At 42.6% G+C, this 25,062-nt stretch overlaps 1 protein-coding gene across 1 annotated transcript in view; it reads right to left on the bottom strand.

Annotated features, from left to right (window-relative positions):
• Nek9 (NIMA related kinase 9) overlaps window positions 1-23,855 on the bottom strand; it is a 38,835-nt gene extending 14,980 nt beyond the window's left edge. The window contains exons 1-14 of the mRNA XM_038336657.2: window positions 23,518-23,855; window positions 20,711-20,888; window positions 18,870-18,925; window positions 18,252-18,322; window positions 17,034-17,139; window positions 16,047-16,178; window positions 14,068-14,178; window positions 11,567-11,631; window positions 7,916-7,966; window positions 6,342-6,534; window positions 4,252-4,396; window positions 2,675-2,875; window positions 2,450-2,496; window positions 1,272-1,427 (exon numbers count right to left, since the gene is read on the bottom strand). Coding sequence (XP_038192585.1) covers window positions 1,272-1,427; window positions 2,450-2,496; window positions 2,675-2,875; window positions 4,252-4,396; window positions 6,342-6,534; window positions 7,916-7,966; window positions 11,567-11,631; window positions 14,068-14,178; window positions 16,047-16,178; window positions 17,034-17,139; window positions 18,252-18,322; window positions 18,870-18,925; window positions 20,711-20,888; window positions 23,518-23,733 — 1,728 coding nt within the window. The 5' untranslated portion in view covers window positions 23,734-23,855. The remainder of the gene's footprint in view (window positions 1-1,271; window positions 1,428-2,449; window positions 2,497-2,674; window positions 2,876-4,251; window positions 4,397-6,341; window positions 6,535-7,915; window positions 7,967-11,566; window positions 11,632-14,067; window positions 14,179-16,046; window positions 16,179-17,033; window positions 17,140-18,251; window positions 18,323-18,869; window positions 18,926-20,710; window positions 20,889-23,517) is intronic.
• Window positions 23,856-25,062: the final 1,207 nt, after the last annotated feature.

The following is a 25,062-nucleotide window of genomic DNA, read 5'->3' as shown; positions in this document are numbered from 1 at the left end:
TCACTCTCCAGTTTTTACCCTGAGTTTGTGCTCTCCTGAGACTGGACTTCAGACACCACATACAAATTAACTTTTTCATCAAGTTAGGGAACTGTAAATTTACTTGATTTTTCTTTTATTTTTTCTTTTTGCATTTGAAGGGGAGGGGCATGGAACAGACTTGATCTTTAGAAATGACAAAAACTCATGATACTAACACAACCTGGCTGGGCGGTGGTGGTGCATGCCTTTAATCCCAGCACTCGGGAGGCAGAGGCAGGTGGATCTCTGTGAGTTCGAGGCCAGCCTGGTATATAAGAGCTAGTTCCAGGACAGGCTCCAAAGCCACAGAGAAACCCTGTCTTGAAAAACCAAAACCAAACCAAACCAAAACAAAACAAAAAAACCTCACAACAACAACAACAAAAACAAAACAAAACAAAAAAAACACAACCTGAAGATGTGGAACGGTAGTAAGTTTATGTGAGGTCAGTAAGTCAGGAATCCACAGAGACATAGAAATACTTCTTTTCATTGGCACAATATTCTTGTCCCTGCTGGGCAGAGGTGACACACCTTAAATCCCAGCACTCGGGAGGCAGAGGCAGGTAGATCTCTGAGCTTGAGACCAGCCCGGTCTACAGAGTGAGTTCCAGGACAGCCAGGGCTGTTAAGCACAGAAACCCTGTCTTGAAAAACAAAAAGATGAAATCTGAACTCTCTCTTTATCGTTTGCAGCCAACTTTGCTGAGGTGTAACTGTAAAACCTACTGCACATAAGCGTTTGTGGGATTTTCGCCTTTGCTTTTTAAAAAGGTCTTGTTACATACTCCAGGTTGGCCTCAAACTAAAGATCCTCCTGCCTCAGCTTTCTGAGTGCTAAAATTAAAGGCATGTACCATCATTTAGCCTAAAGGCATGCATCATCATTTAGCCTATGTACCAACACATTTGTAAAACCACCACCCTGATCAAGACAGAGGCCACTTAGGCAATTCTCCTACTTTTGATTCAGACCCGTCCCCGAACAAAGCAAAGAAATACAATAAGATAAAAAACCAAAACAAAACCCCACGAAGACCTACACTTCTCTTCTCTGAAGTAGCTTCTGTCTGATTACTGCCACCATGCTCACTTAGCCAGTCCCTGAACGTCACACAATATAATTATATGCTCTTTTGTGGCTGGCTTCTTTTGTTGAACATAACGTCTGTGAGATCACTTTATTCTTAAGTCAAAGAATCCCAACCCAGAATTCTGCTGATGTGGTTGAAGTCTCAAGGGCCACTCACTTCATGGTTGATGATTCCAGACATGCACTGATTCAGCCCCAGTTTGTTGAACTCATTGAGTCCACAGGCCAGCACTTTGCCTGACTGGGTGAGCAGAAAGGTCCCATCACAGCCACATTGAACTGCAACAATGATTAAAGCCTTTGGAACATCTACCTGCAAGAAAAAAAGTTTGGAAAAAAAATCCCAAGTACATAATTCATATTAGAAAAGAACCCTCAAGTTCCATCATCATGCTGCCCAACAGCTAGGAAGTCACTCCTGCTAACATGGCACTCCAGGATTGTGGCATGGAGGGAAAGGCTGCAGTTAGAATGAACAGATGTTCCCAGTCAGTCTATAGAGGGGAGACTGCAGATAAACTTGGGAGAAGGGGAGCTCCAGTCTCTATCTGGCTTTGTCTTCAGATATGAAGGCTCCCAGATAGTTATGGCACCCTGGACATCTCAGTCTTTTAGACAGTGTACAGAGGCAGCAGCTAGGATTCCTGCATCCTTCCACAGTTTATAAGTCAGGGTTAGAGAATGAAGGGTATCGGATGGGACCATGGATATGTGTAAAACCTTGACCGTCACATTCTTTTCACAAGAGGAATGGCTGTCTCTATATGCACCATTTACTCTGTAGGATACACATAAAAACTGGCAACTGTGGATGGTAGAGTACTGTAGATAGTGGCAGTTAACCTTCCAGGGTCAGGTAAGCCTGGGCCCTGAGGCATAGAAGAGAGGTGTGCCTTTAGCTGGCTCAGGTCCTGGCAGCCTCTTCCAGTGCCAGCTCTGGCAGTTCAGACAGTAATCAGATATGATGTCTCCTACTGCACACACAGCCTCTAAGCAAAGACTGTTCCACCTGGTGTTCAACCATGGAAATGGAAAGCTGGGGTAATAGATAACATGTCACTTCCTTAAGGAGATTTAGCTGTCTGTGACACTTTCTGTTTTATGTGCTGATTTTAATTTCATATCTGAGTAAGATATGACTCCAGCGTCACTTTCTCAGTTTTCTGTGATTGAGTCAGATGACCACATAGTGCTAGGTCAGGAACCCTGGATCATCAGTCTCCCAGACAGGATAGACTTCAGAAGTAAAACTGTTATGAGAGTCGGGAGAGGATATCCTTTTGGCTGGAGTCTGTGTTTTAGACAGGCTATAGGAGAAGCTGTTTCTCAGTTTACCCTCTGTGGTGTATAGTAATCCTCTTCTGAATCCAAACCCAGTCGTCCTGAAACACACAAAAGAATGACAGTCATTTTATTGAGGGCGTTCTTCCCCAGAAAGATGCTCTGTAACTCTTTCTGAATTAACCTGCCTGGAAGAAAGGCTATTTGATGTCTAGGAGCTCAAAGACTGAAACCGTGAGGAGCCCCTGAAAGAAGTGGAAGGAAGCAGGCTCCACTTACCGTATTCACCACAGCCCCAAGAGTAGACTTCTTTGTTTCGGGTCAGAACCACCACATGATTGTCTCCACAGGAGACCTGCTCCACTGGATTGCTGAGGAAAAAGTCCAGCTGCTTGGGTTCTAGCACTTCTGGGCCAGAAACCTTGTCCACCCCCATGCAGCCATAGTAGTCTGATCCAAAGGCATAGAGCTGACCCTCATCTGCAAAAGGAAAGAAAACCCATCACAGAAAGGACGTAGTGTTCCATCAGAAAGCTGTGCAGAGCTGGAATGAGGACTACCTTAGCCAATGGTGTCACACAAGACATGATCATATCAGAAGTCAGAAAGCTAGTCCACACAAACAAGCAGAGCTGTTGTAGATAGGGAACCATGTATAGTATTATTATTGTAATAGAGATTCTAGGAATATCATGTTAAATGATCTTCAAATTTTCCCGGATCCTTCCCTGTTTTGTAGACAGAAAGAAATACCAAAGATGGGACTAGTTTGCTTAGCAGTTAATACGTACTATTCTTCCAAAGGGCCCTAATTTGATATCTAGCAACCATGCCAGGGCAGCTCACAATTATAAGCCCAGTTTCAAGGGGATCTGAGGCCCTCCTTCAGCCTTCACAATAAGTATTACACTCATGTGCACAAACCCACATTCAGATATACACATATACATAGGATTAAAAAGTAGCCAGGAGGTGGTGGTGCCCACCTTTAATCCCAGCAATTGGGAGGTGAGGCAGACAGATCTCTGTGAGTTCGAGGACAGCCTGGTCTACAGCATGAGTTCCAGGACAGCCAGGGCTGTGACACAGAGAAACCCTGTCTTGAAAAACCAAAAACAAAGTCAGGCGGTGGTGGCACATGCCTTAATCCTAGCACTCGGGACGCAGAGGCAGACAGATCTCTGTAAGTTCGACACCAGCCTGGTCTGCAAAGTAAGTTACAGGACAGCCAAGTTTTTACACAGAGAAACCCTGTCTTGAAAAAAAGAAAAGAAAAAAATACTGAGGACTTATAAAGTATGATAAATCAAAACTAAATGTAGCCGGGCGGTGGTGGCGCACACCTTTAATCCCAGCACTCGGGAGGCAGAGGCAGGCGGATCTCTGAGTTCAAGGCCAGCCTGGTCTACAAGAGCTAGATCCAGGACAGGCTCTAGAAACTACAGGGAAACCCTGTCTCGAAAAACCAAAAAAAAAAAAAAAAAAAAAATTAAATGTAACTTTTATCCTGATTTTGTGCTGTGCAAAGCCTAAATAGGACACACAGTAGCTTTCTCCTATCTCACATCTTCTCCATTATCCACCTTTCTTCTCCTTGCTCATCACTACACATCATAGCAACCTGGGAAGTTTCTTTTGTTTGTCTTAGTGTTGGGAATTGAACTTATGGCCTCTGCTATACAAGTGCTCTGAGCTATTCTCCCCAGGCTTGGGAATGTTGTTATTAATATTTTGCTTAATGTTTTGGGGTTTTTTTTTGGTAGTCTTTTGCCATAAAACCTCAACTAAAATTGCACAGCATTAGCACAATGTCCCATATTAAATGTACTCAAGATGTTTTTTTGTAAGTGGCTTACCTGTCACACAAACAGTGAAATCATCACCACATGACACTTGGTGGATAGCTTTCCCTTGCAACTTTTCCACATGCTTTGGCTGTCGATAGGAAGCTTTGTCTCCATGTCCTAGCTGACCGTGTAGTTTAGTGCCCCCTTGCATGTTCTGTTAAAAAAGAGATCTTGTGAAGTTTTAACGTTTTACAATAAAAGTTAATCTTTAACATCACTTATGAAGAAAAATAAGTGGGGAAGGGTAATAAGTTTTCACTATATAGCACTGGCTCTCCTCACACTAACTCTCTGTAGACCAGGTTGGACAAGCTGTCTCTTGAGTGCTGGGATTAAAGGTGTTCACGGCTACGCCTTGGTAAGATAAAGCATTTCAAAGGTTAATATAAACCTCTACCTACAGGTAAAGAAGACTTTAAAACACATCCAGATTCATATCCATCAGGCATCAGGACAAATTTCAAATTTTGTCATTATTTTAGTGTAAGGTGAACTACATGTTGAACTATGGGTGATGCTGAAAAGTTCATTATAGAGTTTAATTTGATTGCTTTCTGTTCTAATTTGCTGCTGTGATAAATACCATGATTTAAAGCAACTTGGCAAGGAAAGGGCTTACAGTTTATAGTCTATCAGCAAGGAAGGCCAGGAAGGAACTCAAGTCAGGAACTAAAAGCAGAAGAATATGCCCCACAATATTCCAATCTGATGGAGGCAATTCGTAAACTGCAGTTGCCTTTTTCCAGGTGACTAGTTCGTGTCAAGTTGACAAAAACTAACCAGAACACTTTTTAAATGAATACAACCTCTTGAAAACCACCTGAACTAGAAGTTTTATAAACTTTGGTCGGCTTCCTTAAAACAGAACAGTTAAAAAGATTATAGCTATATCAAAAGAAAAAAGAGAAAACAAAAATAATGAAAAAGAGAATTTGGTACTATCAAGGACACAGTGATGAGAACAGTCCTCATGGTTTTGCAACAGTTTCATAGAGACAGCAATCTCTCCATGCACCGACTCAGGTACAAACCCTTTAATAAATAGTTGTAAGGTATTACTTTCATTCCATTTCAGGCAGCTGCCTCAAGCTAACTCTTTAAGGGACAAGGTCATCCCTTGACAAGGCCAAATCACTTATTCTTTTAACATTTTACAATTACTCATAGTCTACTCTCACACAATGCACCTATGAAAAAAGTTGAAGCCACTGAAAAACAGAAGAGCTCCCTCAGAGAGGAAGCAGGATCAGGGCAGGACTGGGGAGTAGCAAGTAGCCTGAAATGCACCTACAGAAGGCACAGTAATGAACTAGAAAGCCAAGAGAACAAGCTATTATGAAAGTCAAGTCAAAACAGAACCTCAAGGAGGGAGCAGTCAATTGTGCTAGGTGTTACAGAGAAGTCAACCTAGGTCAGGACAAAGGGTGTTTATTTTAGTAGTTTATAGATCATCTGGTAACTGTGTGGCAAGGATGGAAGCTGTACTGTAGGTGGGGGGAGTTGGAGATCTGGAAAAGGCAGAAAAAAAAATTGGTGGTACACACCTAGAACTTTAGCACTTGGGAGGCTGCAAATTCTAGATCAGCCTTGGCTACAGAGTTAAGATTCTGTCTCAAAAAATAAAAAATAAAAATGCAACAATAAACAACAACAAAAGCTGAAAGACAGAGCCCAAAGTCAGAGGACAACAAAGGGAAACTCTTGGCTATTTTCATTCATGAGTGGGAGGTTTTCTGACATGCCAAGTCCTTCCTTTGTTACAAAGCTATTTCACAGGTACTAGCTGCTCTAACCTCATGATCACAGAACACAAGTACCTGACATAGCTGAAATCATCTAGTTGTCTGTGACAGACAGCCCAGTCTTCTGAACCCAAACCCAAGGTTCTCTCAATTTTCTTTTCCTCTCTCATCCATTTATCCAGAACCCATTACTAGGTGACCACTACGCCCTAGAAGTGGAGCTCCATGATAAACTGCACAGCCACAGCTGCCCTCACAGGGCTCATGTCCGATCGCCCGTCTCTTTCCTCAGCACAAGGACAGCTAACAGACGCCTACAGTCCAGATGCAATGGGGCTTGTAGCCTACTCTACTTACCACCCAAGTGTAGAGTTCCTTCTCCACAGTGACCACAGCAAAGTGGGTGTTCCCTGCGCACACCTGTCGGGCACTACAGCCACTCTTGATGACATCCAATTTCTGGGGTGTAGATTTTCCACCACCCCAAACATAGACTTCACTGGTTCGTGACGTTACCACAGCAATGGGTGTTTCAGTCACAGTGCTTGACCTGCCAGCAAGTCCCAACAAAGGCATATTTAACATAAAAGTTGTTTCTAATCAGACTGGGGATGTAGCTTAGTGCTTGCATAGCAAACATGAAAACTTGATTTGATCTTTAGAGCAGTGTGATGTATGTTTCTTTTTTTTTTTTTTTTAAAAAAAAGAGGGGGCTGGAGAGATGGCTTAGTGGTTAAGAGCACAGGCTGCTCTTCTAGAAGTCCTGAGTTCAATTCCCAGCAATCACATGGTGGCTCACAACCATCTATGAGGTCTGGTGACCTCTTCTGGTGCGCGGGCATACAAGGAGGCAGAATGTTGTATACATAATAAATAAATAAACCTTAAATTAAAAAAAAGACTATTCCCTTGGGAAAACTACCAATTTTGGCATGAGAAAGTATGTTCTTTCAGCTCCTTTTCATAACACGCCTTATCACAGCTCAGCCAGACCAGATACCAGCCAGTCCCTAACAGCTCCGTTTTTAAAACATTCATCATGATACTAACATCCACTTTATTTTGAGGGGAAATTTATGGCTTTCTTTTTCTCTTTAGAAAAGACTATCTGAAGGCTAGAAAGGGCGTAGTGACTAAGAGTACTAGTTGCTCTTCCAGAGGATTCAGGTTTGATTCTCAGTACTCAGTGATAGCTCAAACTCCAGTTCCAAGGGATCTGATACCTTGTGGCCTCTACAGAGACCAGGCACACACGTACACAGACTACAAGTAGGCAAAACAGTCACACACATTAAAAAAGCATACAAAACAACAAGAACACTCAGTAGGGGCTGGAGAGATGGTTCAGCAGTGTGCAGAGCTCTTTCAGAGAACAGTTTCCAGCAGCCATATCAGGTGGCTCATAACTGTCTGAAAGTCTAGCTCCAGGGGAGTCAATGCAGTGTTCTGGTCTTTGAAGGTACCTGCATGCACACAATGCAGACACAGACACAGATATAGGTGCTCTCTCTCTCTCTCTCCCTCTCTCTCTCTCTCTCTCTCATACACAAAAATCTTTTTATTTTTTTAAGATTTATTTATTTATTATGTATACAGTATTCTCAGTATTCTGTCTGCATGTATGCCTGCAGGCCAGACGAGGGCACCAGATCTCATTACAGATGGTTATGAGCCACCATGTGGTTGCTAGGAATTGAACTCAGGACTTTTGGAAGAGCAGGCAATGCTCTTAACCGCTGAGTCATCTCTCCAGCCCACACAAATAAATCTTAAAAAATAAAAGACAAGAAATGACTATCAGACATTTAAGCCTATGGTGGCTCTGAAATTGACACACAGGTTGTGGGGATCAAATAATGCATAGGCTCAAGTAAGCCTCCCATATCCGGAACTGAGGATTCATAACACTCCCAGAGTCTCCTGAGTATTACCTTGGTCTCTTTGTAGGTGCATTAAGCAGGGTGACTTTTTCTTCCATCTCTCTACCAAAAGAAAAATAAAGTTATGTGAGTAAATACTAGGTACATTGCAACCATGTTCCTTTAATACATTTCATGGACTAAATCTTATAACCATATGCATTCCTTGTACAACTGAGTTACACAGGCCTGACGGTGTATGACTTGTTAAATACAAGGTGGCAGCATTTGAGGTCTTTGCTTTATATGTATGAGAAATGGTCCAGACTGGAATAGGGAGTCCTTAGAGCCTCTCCATCTGGTCTGCCCACTGACTCACAAACACAACATCTCAATCCTGGGCTTGTTATCTTTCTGCCAAGCCAGCTTTTCTTTCTGAGTTCGCTATTTTTATAACTGACAATCCTTCCTTCTCCTCTAATCAACTCTTGTCAACTCTGACTCTCCTCTCCCTTTCTTCACCATGCCATTTCTGTAGTCTTCTTACACAGCACCTTTTAAAATTTCCTCTCTCCCTCCCTTCTCTCCTCTCCCCTGACATAGGGTCTTCCTATATAGTACAGACTGGCCTTGAACTTGTGACCTCCCAATGGCTGTGGCCTTTCATTGCTATACAACATTATACTAAACTACTGTACCCTTTCTGCTACACTTCCTGCCCAATCTCTCTACCTTGGTTCTAGGCAGCTTCGCTTCTCTTCTGACTCAAAAGCACAGCAGCGCCTCCTGGCCAGCCTTGCTTGGGAGAATCCCAATCAGTCCTTATGTCCTAAACTAACCCAACAAGGGATGCAAGTTCTACTGCCCAACTTCTTTAGGCATCCCTCTCGTTACATAAACTGTCTTCTAATTCAAACACCTAATTCTTCTGTACTCTCTTTCTTTTTAAGATTTATTCTATTTTTATTTGTGTGTGGGGGGCATATATGCACATGAATGCAGATGCTAGCTGAGGCTAGAGGAGTCAGATTACCTGGAATTGGAGTTACAGTGGCTGTGAGCTGCCTCAAGTGAGTGCTGGAATTGAACTCAGATCCTCTGCAAACGCAGCAAATGTTTAACCCCTAAATCATCTTTCCAGCCTGTGCACTCTCTTGTGAACTAAGTTTGTCCTTCAAGAGTCCCCACCATTTTTCTCTTTACTCACAACCTGTATTCCAGCCAGGCTCACCATTCTACACAAATTTATGTGTAGAATTCTCAGGCATCAATAACTTTTGAAAGCTCTTCAGAGAACTTGGCCAGCTCTAGAATCACTAATCTAGCCAAATAAAATTTGTGTCTCCAGAGTATTTTACACAACTTACTGTATTTATGCTTTTCATTCTATTTTTTTCTCTGCCTAGAATACGGCATCTTATATTTTACAAAGCACAAAATAAAATATTTAATTAAAATTAATTAAAAAATTTAGTTAAGAAATAAAAGCCACAGCCAGGCGGTGGTGGCGCACACCTTTAATCCCAGCACTCGGGAGGCAGAGGCAGGCGGATCTCTGAGTTCGAGACCAGCCTGGTCTACAAGAGCTAGATCCAGGACAGGCTCTAGAAACTACAGGGAAACCCTGTCTCGAAAAAACAAAAAACAAACAAACAAAAAAAAAGAAATAAAAGCCATGATTTTATTGTTGAAAAATAAGCTATATATAAATTTAAACAAGCTTAATGAATCACGAATGATAATAGTGCCTTAATATGCACAGAACATAAATAGAAACATATAGGCTCTATAACACATAATTCTAGATATTGAAATACTGATTATAAAACAACAAGGCTCAGGAAACACTGGGGAAGAGGGAGCTGAGAGAATTTAAGAGCTAGATGATGGGAAGAAAGCTATGAAAGGCTGTCTTTTGACATGGCATGGCTGTTGTTCTCATGCGTTCACTGAACTTAGAGCTACCTGTGCAGATGTGATCGACAGGACCAGCAATAGTATCTAAGATGCAACAGTTTGTTTTTTTTAAGTGAGATGATATGAAGGTGGGAGGGGGAAATTCTGGGAGCCTCTGGGGATGTGAAAGAGAGGAGTTGGTGGTAGATATGATCAAGATATATGGCATACATGTATTAAACTGCACAAGAATAAATAAAAGGGCTGTAGAGATGGCTCAGTGGTTAAAAGCACCGCCTGCTCTTCCAAAGGTCCTGAGTTCAATTCCCAGCAACCACATGGTGGCTCACAACCATCTGTAGTGGGGTCTGGTGCCCTCTTCTGGCCTGCAGACATACACACAGACAGAATATTGTATACATAATAAATAAATATTAAAAAAAACAACTAAAAACCAGGAAAAAATTTATTATGGAACAAAAACTTCATTGTACCCTAAACTACAGAAGGATTAGAAGGCTGGGCCATGGTGGCACATGACTTTAATCCCAGCACTGGGGAGGCAGAGGCAGGTGGATCTCTGTGAGTTCAAGGCCAGCCTGGTCTACAAGAGCTAGTTCCAGGACAGGCTCCAAAGCTACAGAGAAACCCTGTCTCAAAAAAAGGTTCAGAACATAGACAAGACAAAGCAGAGGCAATAAGAGCAAAACTGAAACATGGGATACATCAAATTAAAAAGCTTCTATACAGCAAAGGAAACAACATAGTGAAGAAACAGCCTATAGGGTAGGGGAAAATACTGAGAAGCTTCATCTGATAAGGGGCTAATTTCTTGAACACATGAAGAACTTGAATATTCAATTAAGAAAATAACCCTAGGGACTGGAGAGATGGCTCAGCGGTTAAGAGCATTGCCTGCTCTTCCAAAAGTCCTGAGTTCAATTCCCAGCAACCACATGGTGGCTCACAAACCATCTGTAATGAGGTCTGGTGCCCTCTTCTGGCCTTTAGGCATACACACAGAAAGAATATTGTATACATAATTAATAAATAAATAAATAAAAAAAGAAAATAACCCTAACCTCATTTTTTTGTTTGTTTGTAAACAGGGTTTCTCTGGCTGTCCTGGAACTTGCTCTGTAGACCAGGCTGGCTCGAACTCATAGAGATCTGCCTGCTCTGCCTCCTGAGTGCTGGGATAACCTCATTTTTAAAATAGTAATTTGAACAGACACCCTTAAACATAAAAAAAAAAACCAAAATGACATATATATAAGAAAAATTCAATATCACCATCACCAAGACAGCAAATCAAAACCTGGGGAGATTTTCTTGCCCCAATTAGAAGACCATCCTCAAAAGAGCTGAAAAGTAACATAACTGGCAAGAATGTGGAGAGACAGGGCTTATCCACTGTGGTGATAATACAAATTAGAATGCTACAGTATGGAGGTTCTTCAAAAAACTAAAAATCAGCTGATGGAGGCCTATAATCTCAGGGCTTGGGAAGCTGAGGCAGGAGGATGGCATGTTTGATGTCAGCCTGGGTTACAGAGCAAAGTCCTGTCTCCAAACAAAAAAAAAAAAACCCTACCCTAAGCACCTAAATGCAAATCTTAGGCTACTAATGCCTCAGCTGTAGAATAAAAGATATGAAGGGACAGAGAGCTCTTGGGTTCTATCAGGACAATTCCAGAGTAACAGTTAAAGAGGTAAAAGTGAGGAGGTACCCTTAAGCAATGAGAGCAGGGTGTTGGGGAAGGAAAGAGCACCCTTCCTCGTGTACTGTCAACCATCTCTGGATGAAGTGATTTCTTTGTAGATTACCTCCTGCGTTTCCTGAGAAGGGGGAGATCCAGAAGTTCATCTGCAGTGGGTCTCTGCTCAGGATCCTAAACAGTAAAAAAGGTTAGCTTTCTTTTAAGGTGAATGGACAATACGGAATCTAATGAAGAATTTTACTTTTGTAGATAAGTTAGCTAAAGAACAATATGCACATACTTTCATCTTTAAAATTATAATTTCCAAGAATGAGAGGCCCAAAATGCCTGTTAATATATCCTGTCTCCTAGACACAATAGAGAAAATGCACCCATGAATTCTCAATAATATGGCTGCTGAGGAAGACCAGCATCATGACTCCACCAGTTAATACGTCAACAAGGACGGGAACGTTCACATGGTCCCAGCTCTCCATGAAGAGCTACCAGTAGTCAATGCTGCTGAACAAGGAACAATGAGTTCTCCACAAATGAGTTCCTACATAGGTTGTCCAAATCCAAGTGGTCAGCCCTAGACACATGTACATACAAGACAAGAGTGTTGGATCCTCTGGAATAGGAATAACACATAGTTGTGAGCCACCATGTGGGTGCTTGCCTTGCAATTGAACCTGTGTCCTTTGGAAGAGGACTCAGTGCTCGGACTTGCTGAGCAATCCCTCAAGCCCCAATAATGCTAACTTTACATAACCAGGACTAGTGCAAGTTATCCTTCTCTCCCTAGACTCTGGACTCCACAGGTTATAGACATGTGTACATGTGTCAATAATAATTAAAGAAGAAATCAAGAATTTGGGAGGAGGGACACAGGAGGAATTAGAGGGGGAGAGTGGGAACAGGGGTGATGTAGCATCCATATATGAAGTTCTCAAAAAAAGGACCTAGGAAGATGGTTCAGCAGTTAAGAATACTTGACTGCTTCTGGAGGCTCTGAGTTCAATTCCCAGCAACTACATAGTGGCTTACAACTATCTGTAATGGGATCTGATTCCCAATTCTGGTGTGCATGAAGACAGAACATTCATATACATAAAATATATGAATAAATAAAATTTTAAAACAACAAGAAGACTATAATAAAAAATTATAGTTTCTTGCCAGGTGTGGGGGAGCACACTTTAATGCCAGCACTCAGGATGTGGTGACAGGTAAATCTTTGTGTTCAGCCTGGTCTACAACGCAAGCTCTTGGCCAGTCATAATCAGACTTTGTTTCACAAAAGTGACTTCATTCGTATGCCACATTCTCATGTTTAATCAATCATCTTGCTATGACAAACCCTGCTATGAATGAGGATTTGTATAATGTGCCCACCTCATCTACTCAGTTAAGACAGCAACTTTCAAAGCCTAACACATGAGTCACCTCGGGCACTTGTAAAGAGAGATTTCTGGGCTTTATTCCGAGGCTCTGCGGTCTGAGGTAAGACCCAGGAATCTTCTTTTTCTATATAAAACTGGGTGATTCTGATGTTGGTGGCTTTCTGGCCATACCATCAGTAACACTGGACTCAATACACAGTAAAGGAACTTTAATATGGCTATATATATTCTTTATGTTCAGAATTTAAAATAGTACCTGACTGTAGGGGTTTTTTGTTTGTTTGTTTGTTTATTCTGAGACAGGTTTCCTAGCTGTCCTGGAATTTTCTCTGTAGACCAGGCTGGCCTTGAACTCACAGAGATCCATCCCACCCCCCACCCCCACCCCCCACCCCCGCCTCTGCCTCCTGAGAGATGGAATTAAAGGTGTACACCACCACAGCCCAGCATGACTGTAGTTTTATAAAATCAAACTAATCTTCCTACAAGGTGTGATGGTGTACTGAGTTTCAGCACTTGGGAGGCTGAGAGTGGAGGATCACAGCAAGCTCCAGGCCAGCCTGAGCTATGTAATGACACCTTGTTTAAAACAAAAACCAAAACTGGACCATAAAAAATGGAATACAATCTAGATGTTAAAATCATCTTAGCCGGGCGGTGGTGGCGCACGCCTTTAATCCCAGCACTCGGGAGGCAGAGGTAGGCGGATCTCTGTGAGTTCGAGACCAGCCTGGTCTACAAGAGCTAGCTCCAGGACAGGCTCTAAAGCTGCAGAGAAACCCTGTCTCAAAAAACCAAAAAAAAAAAAAAAAATCTTACAATTACATATTTCCAAAATAGAAAAAAGTAAAGGCTGAAGAGACTTCTTATCTGTTAAGAGCACTGGCTGCTCTTCCAGAGGACCTGGGTTCAGTTCCCAGCAACCACATGGCAGCTTACAACTGTAATTTCAGATTTGTAACTTCAGATCCAGGGGATTAGACGCTGCCACACGAACATGTGCAAGCAAAACACCAATACACATAAAATAAAAATAAATAAATATTTTAAAAGCCGTTTTAAAAAGTAGAATGAAGTAAGGCTTTGTTTGCTAAAGCACACAGATACCATGAATTATCCTGAGACAAGTCTGAGAAGGGAGATGTGGTTTTGTGTGTTTCATATCTATGTCATACCGCAAACATGGCAGCTACATGAAATAAATGAATAACTACATCAAGCCTACCTGGTCAAGGCAAGCGTGGACCAACTGGATCAGTTCCAAAGAATACTGACTAGAGTCAACTTCCATGGCCCGGATCCCCTGCACAATCTTCACACATAGGTTGAGTGGGTTCTAGAAGAAAAGGATGACCGCATTGCTCCTAGTTATATAAAGATAGCATTACTGAGGTCTGAAGAATGGCTCAGCATTCAATTCCCAGCACCCACATGATGGCTCACAACTATGTGCTACTCCTATTCCAGAGGATCCAACACTCTCTTCTACCTTCTGCAGACACCAGGAACTCAAGTGGTGTACAGACATACAAGCAGACAAAATACTCATATCAATAAAATAACTAAGAATTTTAAAAAGGAAAACAAAAAGCATTCTACCAAGCAGGTGCCCGGAGGTATCTGTGACTCTCCAGGAAGTGGCAACAGTTCTGTATGTGCTGATTCCATCTTAGAACTATTAGGATGTGTAGAGAAGAAGGGGAGATGTGCTGCTGCTATCGGATGGAATGAATCCAACTCAAGCACAGATATCAAAACCAGGACCGTGTAGTGAACAGTATGTTTCTTCAGATTACAATCTCACCCTTCAGCTAAATCTCAAGATAAAGGGAAACAACCAGGTGTAGGAGCTCAGGGAGGCAGAGACAAGAGATTCAGTAGTTCAAGGTCATCCCTGGATAGACAGTGAGGCCAGTGTGCTCTACAGGAGACCTTGTGCCCCCAACACAAAAAAGAAGCACGATTAAGCATGCTTCTTGGTTTCCTTAATTCCCTTGCTAACTAAGCTGCCTCCAGTAAAACATTCACAAAATATCTTAAGATACAGTAGTTAACACAGCGTAACAGAGCTACAATCACCTGACTGAGGAACTACTACAAACCAGACAGGCATATTACACACATCGTTTTTATCTTTAAAAATATAATGTAAGGAAACTATTAGATCACTGACTTGTACACAAGAAAAACGGAGCTCAGAAATATAAAATAACTTGACCAAAATCACAGAGAGTAAAAAGCAAGGCACCATGCCATCCAAAGTCTGTGTATTCCATAGTTGCTTCTCTTCCACTCTACCATTGGGAGAATCAGAGGGCATACCAATTGGGATAAGAAATGGGTCTCGAAATAGACCAGCAAGTCTGCTTTACCTTACATTTGCTTTTCTCCATATTCGATATCAGAAAATCTCCATGGGGAGATACACATCATTTCCATGTTACAGTGATGAAGCAGGACCACAGAAATGATTTGTCTACACTCTCACACCTGGTTGTAGCAAAGTGGGTAATTAGAATCCTCTTCAGCTACTCCAAAGTGAGGTCCATGGAGTAGAGCCAACAGTGGCATCTGGGAGCTGGTGAGAAGCACAGACTTTTGCCCATCCCACCCTTACCTGATCAAACAGAATCTACACTGTAATAAGATGTCCAGATGATTCCAAATGTGTATTAAAGTTTGAGAAACAGGTTTTTTGTTTGTTTTTACATTAGGGTTTAAAGAAGAGAAAAGAAAAAAAGATTTAAAGAGGTTTGCTGTCCACAGAAACAAAGGTGATCCTTACTTAGAGAGTGTGTGATGTTTCAAAATACTTTGGTAAGTGTTATACGTTATTTGTTTTAGCTTGAAAATAAGACTAAACTGATGTAGCTAAAGTATAAGAAATGGAACAGTTTTCCAAACTGTAGAGTCACACAGGTGACTCTAAGAGACTATTTTAAAATTATAGTCAACAAATTCAAGTTCAGTGTTCCAACTGCTTGCTTGTGGTCATCTCAACAAATGAAATCAAGCTGGAGATAAACCTGTGCTATAGCATTTTAATTACAGACTGTAACCCAGAATGTAACTACATGCTTTTGTATTTGTTTGTTTTACTACAGGTGATTTCTGTTCAGGAAATCAGAAATTCAGAGATAAATAAAGTTGATTCACTTCAACTGTATCACATTGCAAAGATATATGGGGCAAAATCCAACTTACTGTGGCATCAAATGTTCTTTTTAGAGTAAGTAGTTCAAAAATGACACAGCCAACTGCCCAGATATCAGACTTGAAATTGTACTTTACTCCTTGGCAGAGCTCTGGAGACATGTAATATGGAGTACCCACAAGCTAAACAACAAAAACAAGAAATACAGAATTATCTTCTCTTCTTGGGTAACCATATAAACACTTCAATAGCTAAATTATAGGAATTAGCAATAACAATCACAAAACGTCCATCAGTCAGTTGCAAAAAGGTTTTCATGATATGATGCCAACTCAAGGAGAAATAGTGACACTGGGAATTCAGCTCAGGGGGTCAATGGGTAGAGGACCAGTCCAGCAGAGCAGGAGAAACAGTATTCATAGCAACTCCTGAGTCACTTACCAAAGGGCAATTTTTGGTAACCCACTATGGATAGCTTGGAAGACTAAAGCTCAGTGGTTCAAAGCTCACACAGGAGGCTGGCCTCGAACTCACAAAGATCCGCCTACCTCTGAGTGTGTGCCACCACCGCCCGGCCTTAATTATCTTTGTTAATTAGGTAGGATGGCTCAGCTGCTAATGGGACTTGGTGCCAAACCTGACATCTTAGTTTGATCCTCAGGATCCACATGGTAGAAGGAGTGAAGTGACTCCCATGGGTTTTCCTATAAGCTCCCTATGCACCTATGCATGCATGCACATACGCATGTATACTCACACAAAATAAACAAAATGTAACAAAGAACATATTAAGGGGGCTATAGAGATGGCTCTGTGGTTAAGAGTACTTATTGCTCTTGAAAAGAACCAAGGTATGGCTCCCAGCATCCACATTAGGTGGCTCACAACTGCCTGTAACTCCAATACCCTCTCTGATCTCTGTGGGCACCTACACTCATGTGGTGTATATAAACTCATGCAGGCACAGGCACATGCACACACGCACATGCACACTTATAAAACTTCAAAAAAAAGTTCAAGATAAAGGCAATACTCACTGTCTCAGCCATGGAATACTCAGAATTAAGTTTCTTTGCTAGGCCATAGTCTCCAAGCTTTATCAGGTTTGCTTTTGTCAGAAAAATATTTAATGTCTTTATATCTCTGAAAAAGAAGGTGTCATGTATTAAATCCCTGTGACAATGACCTAACCTCCCCTCTTCCCCTTTCCTGGGATCTGTACAGAATAAAAGTGAGTGCTACCACCACTTGGGTTTCTGTCACAAGGTTTTAACGCCTCATACAGCAGTCAGCACCAGTTTGCTACCGAAGAAGGGGCCTAGGAAGTAGAGGCAGAGCATGATTTCATAGCAACCGAGTGTCTTACAGATCAGTGAGGCTACCGAGAGAAGAGTCAGATGATGTAACAGTGCTCCAAACAACCCTACTCTTATGATGTACACTGCCTTCTCAGCTACTAGCTAGGCCTTGAATTAAAACCTTCACAGACAGATGGTGCCAAAGTTTCAAATAATCTGTTTAGGCACAAGAGATTGCATGCCTCAGAAACAATATCCTAGGCTGTTTCAGTCGTCTAAATAAGCTACTGGGCACTTTTCTAAAAGTGAAATGATTATATAACACAATCTCTATATGGCTCATACTCTGGCTTTTTTTATTGCAAAATGTGGGTAAATTGGAAGAATATAGTTAAAAAGTGATAACTATGCAATGTAGGCACTCTGTATCTTCAAAGAAATACAGTCTAACTAAATGGAATAACTAATAAAAGAAACTCTGGCATGTTATAATCAATTGTGAGCAAGAATATAATAATGTGGAAATGTTCTTATAAGGGCTTTCTTCTATTACAAGAACCGAATGGTAACCTTTTCTCCCCAAAGTTTCATCAAGTAAAGACTTGGCCAAATCATACAAAATGAACAGGATTTTATTTAAATCAAAATAAAATTACAGTAGAAACAACAATTGCCAACTACTCTACCTCAGAGAAAACATTCACGGTGAATTCCCTTTCCAGCACTTTCTGGCTTTAGAGATAGATCAGTGAACTCAACTTGAGGGTACAACTAAAAGAATGACTAAGGGCTCAGTGACTTAGAAGCTGAGATTCTTCTCAGATCACAAACCTGTCTACCCTCAGAGAGTGAAGACAACATCTCTCTTTTGACAAGAGTATGACAATGGGAGGTCCTTCTGGGAGAGAATGGAAGGTAGTGGAGATTCCAATCCACAAGTTTCTTTCCAGTCATTACCTATGGAGGATCCCAGCTTTATGGATACAGCTCACTGCTGACACAATCTGAAAAAGGTACCACACCACCATCTGCAGATTCAAAGTCACATTTGGATTAGAAACAAAAACTCCATTTAAATAAAGACACACAAACACACACACACGCACACGCACACGCACACACACACCCCAAAAGAAGTGCAACCAGAGGTTACAACTCAACATGACTTGACAGCCTTGCTGGTAGGTTGAGTAGGCAAAGAAAAGTAGTAAGGGTGAAAAGAAAACGCAGGTCATCTAAAATAGTTCCAAGGTCATGACATACAGGATGGTAAAGCAGACTTGTGGAAAGAACCCCAGGAAGAATGCAAAGGTACAGAAAACTGGGCATACCAGTATGCAGTAATAGAACCAGGAAAGAAAGCCCATAGTGAATCATGGTGTGGAGGTAAAGCGTTAGGAAGCAGCTATAGCCAGCTTCCTTGTTAGAGGTTTCCTTTCTCATGAATATCACTCAGAGCCTGGAAGGAGTCTGAACAAAAGGAGAAAAACACTCTTCATTGTTGAAAGAGTAAATGCAGAACCAGAATGCAAGAATTAAACATAATTCTAGCTTCCTTCCACACACATGAATTACCTCTTCCTCGAACAACTTGTCCTTCTGACGAAGGATTTTGTCATACAGGTTCCCTCCTGCAATTAACAAGAAACAGGTTGAGGAGCTCAGTGGTGATAAAAGCGTAGATCCTGTATTAATAGGGGTTTTAATAAGTGACATCAGGAAATGAAGGGTTCTGCTTCCTTTCCAAAGGTAATTATTTCTCCCCTCTTGGTTTTTTACATAGGTACAAAATTCTTCCAATCTCTGAGTCAGAAATATTTGTCCAAAGTCTCCTCCCCAACACAAGAGGCTCAATACGAGAATGGGAACTATCGGCTTTAGAAAACCTTGAGACCACTCATGTGCCTCTAGAGGACAGCTTCAAAGCCAGAGCATTTTCTCTGCTAGACTCCCTAGAAGCAATCTGCACTTTGGTTAGCATAACTACTAGGACCTGTGGGTTACACCTCTGATGCACAGATTTAAAAATACAGTGTTTATCAACAATTCCTGCTTTGCACAGAGAGGGTTCCTAAAATTAAAGGTCTACCCCAGATCATTTTAAGTTATTTATTATTTCTTTTAAGTTTTTACTTTTTCCTGTGGAAGGAGTATAAACTTCATCTTATTTCCTACCCACAGCTCCAGTTTATGATTAAAGTTTTACAGTTCTCCTCCCCTGCAATTCAGTAATGGAGAGAAAAAAATAAGAAAATCATTTTTTCTAGTTCCCCTAAGCACAAAGGAAGTGGATTATGTAAGGTTTGTGCTCATTCAAAAACTACTTGCACATTTAGGGCTGTTTAGAGCCAGAAACAGTGCAGGTGAATATGCTGGTGCCTCCTCAGCTCAGAAAAGGGCTCTGGGGACTCTTGTGTATAGTAAGGTCTGTATCAAACACTTGCAACGTACAAGAACTCAATAAATCTTTAGAATCAACAAACTCATTTAAGATGAGGAAACAATGTTGTTATTTTGCTTAAGGTGAAAGAGCAATGGAACTTGGGAAATGAGGTCAGTAGGTATTTTTTAAATATTTACTTATTTATTTATTTATTTATTATACAGTGGTCTGCTTGCATGTATCCCTACACACCAGAAGAGGGCACCAAATCTCAATACACTGGTTGTGAGCCACCATGTGGTTGCTGAGAATTGAACACAGGACCTCTGGATGAGGTCTATCTCTCCAGCCCCAGTATTTTGTTTCTAAACAACTAGACAGAGTTGCTATCTATAAGAAAATTCATCACAGAAATCAGAGACCAGAAAAATAAGGCCACATCATGCTATTGTTCTCATTCATTTATGATCTTTAGAGCACTTATGAGTAGGACAGCATTAACTGAAGCTAATGTACACAAATATCCCATAAGATTTCATTAAACACTACATTGTTTGGTACTAGCCTACACTATGTCTACAATGATGAGCTAATGCCATTCCATGAGGAAAAATCTTGAAAATGTTATGCAAAATACAACTGAAAATAATTTAAAGAGCCAGGAGTGGTGGCTCAAAATCTCAGCGCTGGGGAGGCAGAAGCAGGAGGACTGCTACCAGTTCTACGCCAGTCTGGGTTAGATATTGAGTTCTTCATCAGCCTGAGACACAGCGAGACTCACAAAACCAAACAAAAACAACTAAAAACCCAGAAAGAACCTATCCTCCCCCAACAAAACACAGTAAGAATAATTTGAAGATGGCCAGAAATGGACCTACAAGAAAGTGACGATGGATGGGAACTCCCCTCCATACTCTCCAAGACCTCAACCCTTCCTACTCCGGAATCCACCAGTCTATCCCTGTCCATCTTCCCACACTCCTCTCCCTCGCTGCAGTTGGGTCGTGGGTGTCTCCACCGAACGCGGCCTTACCATTACAATACTCCAGCTCAATCAGCAGGGTGGTGTTGTCCATGAAGTGGTTGTAGTAGGCAATGATGTTGTCGTGCTGCAGCAGTGCCAGAATGACAATCTCATTCAAGGCATCGCGACGCTCCTTTTCAGAAAGTCGAGTCAGATCAACTTCCTTCCACACCACCAGTGAGTCATCCTACAACACAGTAGCAGGAGCATTGTGTTTTCTTCTTGCCTGGCAGTGCATGGATCCATACCCAACCTGTGAACCTAGAAAGAAAACCTCCTAGAGGGGCAAAGAATGACTCTTTACTTTTTCCTTTTAATAGACTTTAAAGGTTCTGCACACAATTATTATAATTTGCTGAAGAACTAGGGGAAGTAAGGCTTAATGTATAATTTCCCTGCCTAGAGAGATGGCTGTGTTTAAGTGGGTGTATTGCTTTTGCAGAGGACCAGAGTTTGATTGCCGGTGTCAACCTTGGGCAGCTCACGAGTGCCTGTAACTAGCTCTTGGGAGGAGCAAGGTGGGATCCAACGCCCTTGACCTCTGAGGGGACCTGCACTCACTTGCATATACCCATGTATAGACAGCGAACTAAAAATAAAACTAAATCTTTAAAAGAAAAAAGCCCATTCTAAGGGCTGGCAAGATGGCTCAGTGGGTAAAGGTGCTTACTGCCAAACCTAATGACTTGAAGTCAAGTCCCAGAGCCTGCATGGTGGAGGAACTGACACCCACAAGTTGTCCTCTGACCCCTCCACACACATAATAATAAATGCACAAAAAAAATAAATGTAGAAAAACATGAAACTATTACTTTTGTTGCTGCCCTTAATTTGCACTGTATCAGTTCAGGTAGAAGTCTTAGACGAGAGCAGAGCTAAGGACTCTACCGAGGGATGCTACTGGTCCCTAGTCATAAAGGGCTTTTGGTATTGCTAGAATGCAGGAGAGAGAACACACGGCAGCCTCTACAGCTAATGTACACAAATATCCCATAAGATTTCATTAAACACTACATTGTTTGGTACTAGCCTACACTATGTCTACAATGATGAGCTAATGCCATTCCATGAGGAAAAATCTTGAAAAAGTTATACAAAATACAACTGAAAACAGCTGACAACGGGGCCTTGTAAAATCAAAGTATTAAGCCTGCCTGATTCCATATATTTAAACTTCATAATTTTTATTTATTCTTTCAGGTCAGAACGTCCTATTCTTATTATTTTTTTAATCCTTATAATCTGCAGTTACTTCCATGTAAAATGCCCTAACTTGATTCTGGGACACTTCTAAATTCTTTAGATCCTGGTTCCTGTCCTACCAGCATCCTCACTGACATTAGCATTCCTGTAGACTACTTCTGCAAGGCCTTTAAAACTCTCTTCTGGAAAACTCTGGCCCTTTTATCATACATGTAAGTGAGCCATTCTCTTATTTTGGCACCTGTGCACTCAGAGTCCCCCATTCTTTTTCCTGACATATCTCCGCGCCTGAAACCCTGCTTACTCACAAGGCTGACTGGCCTTCTCACCAAACTCTAAGTAGAGGGGAAGGGTTGCTTCTGATAAGCTTTGTAAATCCAGATCTAAGAAACAGTGGGTGATACAGATAATGCCACACGGTTCTGAGAAGCGTGATAAAAAAGGAACTCAAAGCTAGTATACAAGTCCAACACGCTAACAAAGGAAAGAAACGTGAGACTATTGTCTAAGATTTATTCTAAACCTTGAATGAGTAGGCCACTTAAATACACTGGCTTCAATGCTAGAAAACAGCATGGACACTCATTTTGAGCACGAGTAAGAATACAGACTACTACTAAAGACATTGTTCTACCACTGTTAGAGCAGCACACGCGGGGGCTGGAGGTGTGGCCCGGTGGTAGAATGCCTTCCGTAGCATTGGCAGAGCCTGTTTCATCCTCAGCCCCAAAAAAAGGCTGGCTGGGAGCAGACGCTAGCATTGCAGGTGGATGAATCACCTTCTGCAGACTTAGCAAGTTCTCACTAAATGTTTACCCTAAAGCTAGAGCTTTAAGGCTGGAGTGATTAAGCCCAATGCATGGTGAGTTTTGGGGAGCAGAACCATCACTACAGGGTTTTAAATCAGTGCATATTCTTAATTTGAGAGTCAGTGATCTCTGGGTCTCTCCAAAGGACTTGAACTTATGCAAGGTGGGAAAGATGGCTTTCCCGGGTTCTTTCCCGGGTTCTCAAAGAAAGGGGTCCTTATCCCTCCAATAGTTAAGAACTAGCTACACCAATGAAGTATTTTCCTTACACAAGCACTGAAGGATTAGCAAGGAGGAAAAAAAAAAAAAAAAAGATACGATGATCTTCCTGGAAAATCCTCCAACTGGATGATCATTTATGAACTTAAAAATAACGACACTACGAGCAGAGTTGATGTCACTGGGGGTATTCAGAAGTATACACCAACTCCCCATCCCGACCTTGAACAGATGTATGACTGTTCACAACGTGCAAAGCACCTTCGTTTGGATCTCAAAATAACCTCTAAAAAAGTAAAGATAACTTTTTTTAGGGTAGTTATTGCTAAGTCCAATTACAAACGGGAAAACGAAAATTCAAAAGACTGCTCAGTGACTCGCTCGGTTCGCCCGGTGAAGTCAAAGTGACAGTGACAGAGGTGATCAAAGCAACTTCCTAGTGCGGGTGAACCGAAAGCGCGGTGGAGCCCCCTGAGGTATGAACCCAGCAGACGCCTGCACACAGAGGGCAAGCGGGGCTGGCAAGCGGGGCCGGGAAGGAGGGCGCGGGGCGGCCCGGCGGTGGCCGGAGGCGAGGGCCGCTACCTCGGTGCGGCGGTACAGCGTGGCCTCCCCGAAGGCGCCGCGGCCCAGGACGCGGATGGGGATGTAGTGCAGCTCCTCCTGCTCCGCCGCGCCGCCGGCTCGCGGCCCCGGGCTGGCGCTGGGCCCCGGGCCCGAGTCCCCGCCACCCCCGGACTCGCTTCCAAAGTCCGAGTTGATGGAATCGCAGTGTCGCTCGTACTCGCCCAGCACCGACATGGCGGAGGCCCGCGGATCCACGGCGGGCAGCGCCGGCCGTGCACCGCCTCACTCGCCTCAGAAGCCCGCCAACGGCTTAGGCGGCCCCGCGGCCCAGTGAGCTTCCATGGTGGCTCCTGCCCCCTGACCCGGAAGCGGTTCTCGGAGTTTCCGGCTCGCTGAGCTTTTCCTCCGCCTTCGCGTGCCCACTTGTTGCCGAGGAGTCCAGCGTCCCTTGAGCGACGCCGGGCTTGGCGTCTGTGGGAGTCGTGGGAGCCGGAGGGCTACCCCACGGTGTCTCCGGGCCTGCAGACCTCTTCCCTACATTCCCCCCACCGGCTCCCCGAGCTGCGCCAGACTTCCGCGGTGGTCCACTCTCGTCCCAAGAGCTGTGATTGGGGTGGCAGTCACTTGAATTCTTGTTTGAAGAAATACTATAGTAAGATACTGTAGCAAGCTGAAACACTTCTGACTTCGCAGTCAGCAGATCCAGCTCATCCCCCTATGACCACCATAGGTCCTCTCTGCACAACTCCTCAAATAACTTGTTTTGTTTTTCGAGACAGGGTTTCTCTGTGTAGCCCGGTCTGTCCTGGCATTAGCTCTGTAGACCAGGCTGGGCTCGAACTCAGAGATCCGTCTGCCTCTGCCTCCGAGTGCTGGGCTTAAAGGTGTGCACCATTACCGCCCCACGCAGCTAAAATCTCTTAACTCTGCTTACTCTGTTCTGTCCTCACTTCTCATCTCCCAAATTAAACATAACCGGATGCGGTTTTGCAGATCTTCGACAGTCTGATCTCATGAAAGATTCCTGAAGCACTGAGGCCAGGCATCCCCCGTATTCGAGAACAGAGACGGGATGCTCCCTACCCACAAGTCGTCAGGGAACTGCGATGCAGTCAATATAGTTTCATTATTATGTTTCCTTAAGCAACTTCATAACTACTATGAACTTTATTTTTTTAAGCCTATAAAGTTGCAGGACTATTACCTACACCACAGGGTTGCCTGAGAAGGTACTATGTTAAAAGTTTGTTTTTTTCCCCCTCAACCTCACAGTACCATGGAACAAGGTGTATGTGTTCCTTGGGGCGGGGGGAATACCTTGTTTATCGCGATACAGATAGTTATGAGGAGCTTGAGTCAAACCCAGCAATCTGGCCCCAGAACTAGGAAAGGGACTGATGTGACAAGCTGAGAGGTTATGGAGCTGGAGTCCACTGTGCATGTTGACTAGAAGCAGTAAGTAAAGCTTACACAGTTTGGTGTTTCCTGTGCGGCGGAAAATAATCAGAGACTTTAAAACAAAAGACTTTATGTTTAGGACTCTAAGTCCCAAGTGGTGGATTT

This window comes from Arvicola amphibius, chromosome 7 (genome assembly GCF_903992535.2).
Source record: "Arvicola amphibius chromosome 7, mArvAmp1.2, whole genome shotgun sequence".
Taxonomy (NCBI): domain Eukaryota; kingdom Metazoa; phylum Chordata; class Mammalia; order Rodentia; family Cricetidae; genus Arvicola; species Arvicola amphibius.
This window is presented reverse-complemented; position numbering and strand designations above follow the sequence as displayed.